The following is a 10,754-nucleotide window of genomic DNA, read 5'->3' on the forward strand; positions in this document are numbered from 1 at the left end:
GTGTTTTAAATATAAAATATTTTTACTTGTATCGAAAGTATTTTTCACAGGTGAAGGATATTGTGTATAGACTCACCCTTGAATGAGAGTGTTGAAAATTACTTGTATTAACCATCCGAATTGCCTCCAACAATTATTAGGTCATTGATATTATTAGGGCAGATAATGTATTTCAACTTAGAACAAGAGGTCACAATTGTTGTGTGTCTAAAATTAAGATAATTATTAATTTTTCCATTTCATAAAAAAGTTTTATTTGTATTTTTTCTTTTTATATTTTAAAATAATTATCTCTTTACAATATTAATATAATATTTATTATTACTTTTTCACTCTTATAATTCTATTTATCACTTTTTATTTTATCCAACTATTCTATTAACTATAATATATAAAAATATTTAAGTAAATAATATTAGTTTTATCATTAATATTAATATATCTAATCATTTTTTTTAAGAATCACACATTGTTCAATTAGACGAAGGGAGTACTACTTCTATAAATTAAAAGAAATTGAGACTTTAAATTTCTTGAAGTAACTTATCAAAATAATTATGTTTGATCAAGATTCTTAAAAATTTGCTTTGATCGTTTTAATAAGTTTGTTTAAGATTTTAGAAAATCAATTTTAATTTAAAATAAAAAACTAATTCTAATAGCTTTTCCAAACCTTATTAATTTTAAAATATAAGACTTTAGTTTATGAGCTTCAAATTAAAAAATATACATGATATTAAACAAACAATTAATTTTTTTTTTCAAAACAAACGCACCAAAAATATGTGAAAAATAACAGTTACTAAATAAATTATTTTTAGACACAAATAATTTTATAAATTATACCATATAAATTAAAAATAAAAAAGTAATCTTGCAACCCAAAGCCTAGTGTCCTCGTTATTTATTCTTTTTTCTTTTTATTCACTTATAAATATTTATAAATAATGTATAACACATAGCTTATTATTTTTAAAAAATAATTTCATCAAACAAAACCTTACTATCCTTATTATTTGTACTTTTTCTTTCCATTTTCTTATAAATAGCTCAGCTCATTTTCACTTCAAATGCATCTTTCACATTAAAACAATTTTTCCACAATAACATAAGAGAAAAAAATGACACACAAAGTTGTTTTGTCTCTCCTCCCTTTTCTCCTGCTCTTGTTGATTGTAAGTTATTAACTTTACATGCTTGTATCTTTTAAAATTATATTATTCATCACTTATTCACATAAATCTATCATTTCTCATCTTTATTTGTATTTATCACTTTTCCTCACAGTCAAACTGTTCTATTTGATTTGACAAAATAAGGTTTTTTCCATAATGAAAATTAGAAAATTTATTTTTCTCTAATTGTCATTTTAGATTATCTATCCATCTATTATGATGAGTATCTATGATGAACGTGTAACTATGCAGCATAATGTGTATCATAAAATACTTGAGTTTTTTTAGTATCATAGATATCATCCAAATGTTACTCATTAATATGCATTTATTCATTGTATTGTAGAATGGAGAAGGAAGTTTTGCTAGATATATAAAACTTCCACAAGAGAATGTAGAAGAAAAACAAGTTGCTCAGTTTTATCTTGATGGTTGGCTCAAAAATCCATTGAAGAACCAAAAACTCATTTCTAACTCCAACCAAGTTTATCTTGATGGATGGTTGAAAGATACTCGATCTCAGAGCACAAAATCCACCCGTGACGCCAATAAAGTTTACCTTGATGGGTGGTTGAAAAATACCAGAGCTGAGAAAGAAAAATCTAACCCAGACTCCAACCAAGTTTACCTTGATGGATGGTTGAAAGATACCCGAGCTGAGAAAGCTAAATCTACAGTTGATTCCAACCAAGTTTATCTTGATGGATGGTTGAAAGATAACAGAGCTGAGAAAGTAAAGTCTGCACCTACATCCAACCAAGTTTACCTTGATGGATGGTTGAAAGATACTCGAGGGGAGAAAGAAAAATCCACCTCTGACTCTAACCAAGTTTACCTTGATGGATGGTTAAAAGATACTCGAGCAGAGAAAGCAAAATCCACCTCTGACACCAACCAAGTTTACCTGGATGGATGGTTGAAAGATACCCGAGCTGAGAAAGCTGAATCCAACCAAGTTTATCTTGATGGATGGTTGAAAGATATCAGAGCTAAGAAAGAAAAGTCTGCCCATAACTCAAACCAAGTTTACCTTGATGGATGGTTGAAAGATTCCCGAGCAGAGAAAGAAAAATCTACCTCTGACTCCAACCAAGTCTTCCTTGATGGATGGTTGAAAGATACTCGAGCAGAGAAACAAAAATCCACATCTGAATCCAACCAAGTTTTTCTTGATGGATGGTTGAAAGATATAAGAGCTGAGAAAGATAAGTCCACCCCTAACTCAAACCAAGTTTACCTTGATGGATGGTTGAAAGATACCCGAGCAGAGAAAGAAAAATCAGCCTCTGACTCTAACCAAGTTTACCTTGATGGATGGTTGAAAGATACCCAAGCTGAGAAAGAAAGATCTACCGCTGACTCGAACCAAGTTTACCTTGATGGATGGTTGAAAGATACCCGAGCAGAGAAAGCAAAACCAACCTCTGACTCCAACCAAGTTTACCTTGATGGATGGTTGAAAGATACTCGAGTACAGAACACAAAATCTACCGCTGACTCCAACCAAGTTTATCTTGATGGATGGCTGAAGGATATCAGAGCAGAGAAAGCAAAATCCATGCCAAACTCCAACCAGGTTTACCTTGATGGATGGTTGAAAGATATTCGAGCCGAGAAAACAAAATCCACTTCTGACTCCAACCAAATATACCTTGATGGATGGTTGAAGGATATCCGAGCTGAGAAAGGAAAATCTACCCCTGAATCCAAACAAGTTTACCTTGATGGATGGTTAAAAGATACTCGAAACTAGTTCATATCTTTGTTAGTCAATATCTATGTCATTTCAAAAACTCATCATGTTTTTCCTATGTTTTTAATTTCTATGTATTGGAAGATCTTATTTCTATGTACTAAGTAAGGTCTCGTTTGTGTACTAAATAAGTTATTGTTTTTATGAACAAGATCTTATTTCTCTTCAGTTTTTCAAACTTTAGTAGTTGTTTGTCTAATATTCAAGGAAGTTAATGTTATATTTTATAAATTCAATGTGATTTTTCTTGATATTATTTTTGATATATTTCATGAGTAAGCGATAAAACAAATTTAGTAAATATGATTCCTTGTTAAAATCTCTTACCCTTGCAGATGAAAAGAATGTCACTCAACCACTTTATTGGTGTTTTGAATCGCATGTTTAAAAAGTAAGTCATGGTGGTTTATATTTTCAACTTATTACCTTCAAAAGTAAACATGAATTGTAATAATGCCTTAGATTTATTGAGTTCTAAGACTTGGGAACACCATCTTCGTTCACGTTTTATAGTTTATAAGCGCTACATGATAACTTATTTGTAAGACTCTTCCTAGATAGGAAAGAGTTTTCCAATCCTGTTATATGCTACCATTTTTTTTAACACTAAGATGCCATCCTTCATTTCTTGTGGTGTACAACTTAAGAATTTGATCTCCTTACAAATCATTTTTTTTTGAACTCTTGAATATGGACTATTTTGTACACATTGTCAATTAGATTTGTGGCGCATTTAAGACATGTCTCATTTTCTTTAACTGATTCATAAAAAATAAGTAAACAAATAAGTTGCATAACTCATATAAATTAGGATCAAATTGTAAGGTTTGAAAGTATGTTGGTAAGAGAATATGGCAAACTAACTCCATGAATGTTATACATTCTTCATTAAAATGTCCATGTATCCCGGTGGATGTGTCTAATTATACAGGTATCAAGGTGTTTAAAACATACACCATCTAAAAGGGTATCCTTGAAGAAGAGTGTGGTACCATGTGAGATGACCATATTATCCATGACTTTCATAGACTAGATCTTTAAATACATATTAATAAAGGGGGGGGGGGTGAGATTTAAATGAAATTATTGAAATATAGCATTATCAGTTGTAAATTAAGAATAATGACACCATTCGTATAGTTGTTTAGGCCATAGCCCTTTCAATTCGTCAAGCTTTTTCTGGATCTCCTAAAGGATAACATTGTCCATGGACTCTTCTTGGCCATTGACTTGTGGGTGTTTAACTTATGCTAACTTGATTTGAAATTCTATATAAATTATATGTGATTCACTTTGGTATCTTTAATTTGTAGATTATTCGTTTCCAATATAATCACCTCATTATGCCCATCGTGATATTTGACACTACTTCGACTTCAATCTATTTAGTGAAATAGTCCATGTCTACAAGAAATAATTTTAACTTCCTCTAAGATAGGGGAAAAGGTCCTAGAATATCCACTCCTCATTCTTAAATTTACCACAGAGAGGTTACCGAATAGAGTACCTCTACAGGGGTGGGGGTGAGGGGCATAATGTATGTTTGAGTATCGTTGGCACTTGTGACACATGTTTACATAATCGTCAATGTCACTTAACATATTTAGCTAGTAATAAATGGATCTTAATTACTTGTTCACAAAAGTTATTCCTCTCATATGACTCTGGTAGACACCTTAGTGCACCTCCATTAGTATTATATCAGTTTCTCTCTCGCCTAAGCATATTAACATTGGTGTAGATGTCTCTATCTTATGTAATTTACCTGCAGTGATAATATATATTGTATACAACTTTTTTCTGCATTTCTGCTTCGCCTTTTCAATGGTTAATTGTTCTTACGTTACATACTAAACTATGAGTGTTATCCAGCTTTTAATGACTACTATATCTACGATGTTGACGGCTGTGATTTATATGCAGGAGGCGAGCATTAAATCTCTTACTACTACTTTGTTGTGGCATAACTTCTTCGTGATGACGAGTTTTGATAGAAGATTGACGTTGGATATTTCTTCCTTATGCGTGTATGTTACTTAAAAGAAATTGAAATGCTTCGCTAGCTCTTGAACATTTTGCAGATGCTTCACTACTTCTGCCTTTTTAGTTTAATATTCGTCAACGACTTAACTAGTTACTAATTGAGAACAATTTCTTCCTCGTAGAGTTAACGAGTCAATTTACCTTGTTAAAGTCATTATTGTAATTTAAACAACATATTCAATTTGGTTCTTACCGGCCTTCAATTTAAATCGCAATGCTTTTTATCTCAATATTGCTCGGACTTTCTAATAATACTACATCACTACTTCCCTTTAGGTGTCATGCTCTGTCCACTAACAAGATCCATATGTGGGGAGTCTATTTGCCTACAAGTGAGCTGAACTCTATCAAGAAATCAACTAGGACTTGTGATTTTATACTACCTTTTAGAACACACTATATATGATATTCAGATAATTATATAGACCAATATATCATTCTTTAATAGAAGAAGATGCTTGTGTGAAATACTTCTTCCGTCCCATAAAGAGTGTTTTATTTAAGCAACCGCACGATTCTAAAGAAAATAATTAGATAAGTTAGTTTTTATGAAAAAAACTAATATCATTTACTAGAATATACTTATTAAATGTAACTAATAGAGTAGTTTTTTTTTTTTTTTTTTTGAAATAAAAGAATATATATTATTTCAAAAGTAACTGTACAAGTACAAACACAAACAACTCTATGGACTAGTTACATCATGAGTAAAGCTAATTTCTTTCTAAATTTATCTTTCATCCAACCTCTAAAGATTATAGATTCAATGATCCTATGAACAACAGTAGAAGAATCTTTATTTGTATTCAGACCAAAGGTATACTCATTACGAAACCTCCATATACCATGGACAGTTTCCGCCACAGCGATCTTCAGCATGCTAGCCCTGAAACTCTTGCCTTTCGTGTTCTGAAGAATCCACTGCATCTCTTCTTGCCAATGCAGAGGGTTCCGCTTAACATCAAGCCACGATAACACATCCTGCCAAATGTTCCTAGTAACTTTGCATTTGGTAAGCAAATGGTCAATGTCCTCTTTGTGGTCCTCACACAGGTTACAACAGTCCTCATGTAGTAAACCGAGTCGTTTCAATCTGGCTTTAGTAGCCAATCGATTATGGCAGACAAGCCATAAGCAGACTATGGCTCTAGGCCTCGCACCATTGTGCTGGATAAGATGACACCAATTGACCTGTTCCTCTTCTAGCATCAACTGTTCATACATATTCTTCATGGAGAATCTCCCTCTGCTAGTCATACCATTCCAGATTTGCCTATGTTGTTGGATGTCCTCCCTTCTAGCCAAAATAGCTTTAGCAATCCACGATGCAGAAGCAGATATATTGGCAGTCCAGATCGTATCATTCTTCACATAATAAGTGTGCATCCACTTGATCCATAAACTATCCAGCTTCATACTAATGCTCCAAAGACACCTCATCATGGCCACTTTATTCCAGCATTCCATATTTATTAGATTCATGCCACCTTGCTTCACAGGTCGACAAACACGGTTCCATGCTATAGGACTTTTCTTGCTTTTCTCCGTACCTGTCCAGACAAACGCTCTACAGATGGAATCAATTTTTTGGATAACAGTCTTTGGAATAAGAAAGCACATCATCCAGTATTGAGTTATGGCTAAGAAGATACTTTTGACCAGAAGGATTCTACCAGCCATACTTAGAAGCTTAGAGGACCAATGACTGATTCTATTGGTGATTTTCTCAATCAAAGGGAGGTAGTGGATGATGTTCAATTTCTTGCTAGCAAGAGGTACACCAAGGTACCTAACAGGGAGACAACCTCTACCAAAATCAGTAATCTCTTGTATGTTTTTAATGGTGCTTTCCTCCATGCCACTGCAAAACAGTTTACACTTTTGAGGATTAACAACCAGGCCTGTAGAATCAGAGAATTCCTTGAAAGCATTCAGCATATACTTCACTGAATTTTCCTCCCCTCTGCTGAATAATAACACATCATCTGCAAAAGAGAGATGTGTGATACTAAGCTTTGCACAGTGATAATGGAATTTGAAATCAGTATCTCTGGACATTTTCATCATGACTCTATGCAGATAGTCCATGATGATAACAAAGAGCAAAGGGGAGATAGGATCCCCTTGCCTAAGACCTCTCTTAGCCTCCATGATATTAGTATACTCCCCATTAACATTGAAGCGATAAGAAACAGTGGAAGTGCCCAGCATAATCCAATCAATGAATTGTTTAGGCATACCTATCTCTTGAAGGATACATTCCAAAGAAGTCCAGTCAACCATATCATACGCCTTCTGAAGATCCAGTTGCATCATACAATTGGGAGGCCCGCTTTTCCTGCCATAGCCCTTCAAAATCTCTGTTGCAAGCAGGATGTGATGATGAATCTGCTGGCCAGGAACAAAAGCAGCTTGGCTGTTATGAATAATATCTTTCAGGACAATTCCCAATCTACTAGTCAAAATTTTGGAAATTATCTTATAGAAGGTGGTGCACCCTGCTATAGGACGGAATTCTCTAATGTTGACAGCATTAGGATGCTTAGGGATTAAAGTGACAATGGTGCTATTGAAAGCTCTAAACAGTTTACCGTGTAGGAAGAATTCCTGGACTGCCTCAATAACATCTCCCTTTATGATTTGCCAGCAAACTTTGAAGAATTTAGCTCCAAAACCGTCAATTCCTGGAGCTTTTAAGTCTCCAATACCGTGCAAAGCCTCCTCTATCTCTTTAACAGTGACATGAGCTACTAGATTCTCCCTCTGATGCATATTAATCTGCTTACCACACCTGAGGGCTTCAATATCCACATGCTTCAGTTGCCTAGATTTACTGCCCATAAGCCCTGTATAGAACCTAATAACTTCATTATGAATGTCTTTTTGCTCAGTGAGGACAGTCCCATCATCCATATGCAGGGTATCCATACTTTTGTGTTGGCTCCTTGACTTGATGCTAGCATAGTAATAGGCAGAATTACTGTCTCCTTTAGTCAACCAATCAATTTTGGATCTTTGCCTAAGCATACTCTCTTCAAAAGAATTCAGCTGGATAACTTTTTCAGTAAGGTTTTTAACCTTCATAATGCCTTCAGGATCCATCCTGTTCAGATTGAGGTCATTTTGGGCCTCATTAAGCTCAGTTCTTGCATTCCTCAGCTGGAGACTCATGTTGGAAATGTTTCTGCTAAACTGAGTCAAGACTGGTTTCAGTCTTTGGAGTTTATTCCAGAGAATGTACATTGCTGTTCCTGAAAGAGGTTCATTCCAACTTTGTTTTACCACATCCTGAAAACCAACAAGGTCAGTGATACAGTTGTAGAATTTAAATCTTCTGTTCTTGCACTGTCTCTTAGTATTATTCATAAAGCACAATAAAGCATGATCAGACACATTGGGAGGCAGGCACTTCAGAATCTTGTCACTAGTGGTTTGGAACCAGGCAGTATTACCAAGCATTCTGTCTATTCTAGAATATATAGGGCCAGAAGCATGTTTATTACTCCAAGTGAAATGATCCCCACTGCTCTGCATTTCACTGAGACCTGTATGTGTCAACATCTCATGAAGGTCTTTAAACTCAGCTTCACTAACCATCCTCCCTCCCATCCTATCCTGGGCATTCATCACATTATTAAAATCACCAAGTAAGCACCAAGGTCCCTGGATGGTAGGAAAGATCTGTTCTATATTCTTCCAAAGAATCTTCCTCTGAGCCAAATGGTTATGAGCATACACTGCAGTTAGGTAATACATGAATCTACCCTGTTCATCCAGCACTTTACAATGAATATATTGATCAGTATACCTAATAGTCTGAATATCATTCTTAGTAGCATTCCAAGCTATCCAAATCCTGCCATTGGCATGTTTATTGTAATTGTCTATATAGCTATCATAAAGGTTGAGTTTCTCTCTAATGCACTTGGCTCTATTCACTTTTACTCTGGTTTCTATGAAAATCATTATATCAGGTTGTATGCTATGGAGACGGGAGCTAATCTCACGCAATTTACCTGAATTGTTCAGCCCCCTTACATTCCAAGAGGCTAACATGGATCAGCATCTGAAGGCACTAGTGTATCCTTCAAAATACCTAGTGCTTCAAAACCATTAATACAATTTACCACATTAGTTTCCCCAGCAAACAGTGATTTCTTACCTCTATCACGACTGGATGTGACTTTGGTCCAGTTATCACCCTCCTGCTCCTTGGAATTCTCAGGATGTTGCACAATTGGAGTCTTAGGTGTTGCTACTTTCTCTGGAATATTGATGCCCTCTTTCATCTGGTCTTCCACAACTGGCTCTTTAGGTTTAGGTTGCCAAACCCTCTCAACCTTTTTTGTTTGCTCCTTACATTGATGACCTAGTTTTTTGCACTTATCACAAAACAAAGGCCTCCATTCATACTCAACATGCTGTGTGAACTTTCTACCTTCATTGTCCTTGATAGCAATTTCCTTCACCATTTCCTTAGTGATGTCAACCTCCACCAGAATCCTTGCATATGATACTCTGTGTTTGCTAGCAGTACACTCATCTGTAACTAGTGGAACTCCAATGGCGCTACCAATTTTACTCAAACTCTTAGCCCCCCAAAGATACAAAGGGAGCTGCGGAAGCTTGATCCAGATTGGAAGCGTCCTCAACATATCCCTTTTCAGATTGAAATCAGCACGCCATTCTTGGAGCAATAGAGGTACATTCCTCATCGTGTATGGGCCTCTCATAAGCACAGCATCAAGATCTTCATGTGATTGGAATCTGAGGATGAAGTAGCCTTCATCGTTGTAGTACATATCAGGAATCTTGACAAAGTTCCATGTCTTCACCATAAAATTCTTGATCATGTTCATACTGAAATTTTCTCCCAGCGCATAGAGAATAAGAGCATTCTCCCAAAATAGGATCTCCGATTGAACATCGTCTTCTTCGATTTCAATTTCAACTTCTCCATCAACCAGTGACGGTGCTACGTATTGAATGGTTAAGCCTTTAGATGGATTTCGATTCTCACTCAAAACATCAACCCATAGTTTGCGATCCGATTGCGCCTTCGTCTTCGCAATCCGTTCCTCTTCTGAATCTAGGGTTTCATCTCCAATTGGTCTTGGTGTCTCCTTCTGTGTCTGTGTATGCTCTCCCGACGGGACAACAAGTTCCTCAATCTGAACAGGGAGGACCTTCACCGCCGTGGACGGTGCCGGTGATGGTTGCGCTTTTTATATAAGACAGAGTAGTTTTACGTTACATTTAGGAAAAATAATCATAATGATCAACTAGAATATGGATATTAAACCTGATTACACTTGAATCGTGAAGGTTATTCTTAAGCACAGAGACCGTATAAAATATATGGATGATTGGGAGGATATCATGAAGAATAACAACTTCAATGTGAGTAAAGTCTATAAGGCGCTACAGATGTGTGATCAAAAATTTGAGTGGGGAGACTTGATGTATGGTAACATGGCGAGACCCCAAACTTGTTTTATTATGTGGCTTACTTGTTGTGAGAATTGGATCGAACTCTAGTGGGTCGAAGAGTATAATTATAAGATATGAATTATAAATTCAAAAATTATCCAACCAAAGTCTAAATGTCCTCATTGTTATTCTTTTCTTCTTATTAACTTATAAATAAATAATGTATAAGACATTGATGTCCTCGTTATTTGTACTTTTTTCTACTCATCCGCCTATAAATAGTTCAACCCACCTCCACTTCATTACATCTTTCACATTAGAACAATATTCCCACAATAGCATAGCAGAAAGAA

At 35.3% G+C, this 10,754-nt stretch overlaps 1 protein-coding gene across 1 annotated transcript; it reads left to right on the plus strand.

Moving 5' to 3' along the window:
- The first annotated feature begins 1,045 nt into the window (after positions 1-1,045).
- LOC131593445 (uncharacterized) lies at positions 1,046-3,096 on the plus strand. Its single transcript, XM_058865938.1, has 2 exons — positions 1,046-1,175; positions 1,522-3,096. The coding sequence occupies exons 1-2, from the start codon at positions 1,122-1,124 to the stop codon at positions 2,926-2,928; spliced, it is 1,461 nt and encodes a 486-aa protein (XP_058721921.1). The 5' UTR covers positions 1,046-1,121; the 3' UTR covers positions 2,929-3,096.
- Positions 3,097-10,754: the final 7,658 nt, after the last annotated feature.

The sequence above is a fragment of the Vicia villosa genome, linkage group LG3 (assembly GCF_029867415.1).
Source record: "Vicia villosa cultivar HV-30 ecotype Madison, WI linkage group LG3, Vvil1.0, whole genome shotgun sequence".
Classification (NCBI taxonomy): domain Eukaryota; kingdom Viridiplantae; phylum Streptophyta; class Magnoliopsida; order Fabales; family Fabaceae; genus Vicia; species Vicia villosa.

What these genes read in the sequence shown, in the direction of transcription:
- LOC131593445 (XM_058865938.1), top strand. Translation starts at nt 1,122, where the DNA reads ATGACACACAAAGTTGTTTTGTCTCTCCTCCCTTTTCTCCTGCTCTTG. An exon ending in TTCTCCTGCTCTTGTTGATT is followed by an intron (nt 1,176 to 1,521) that starts GTAAGTTATTAA and finishes ATTGTATTGTAG; the next exon opens with AATGGAGAAGGAAGTTTTGC.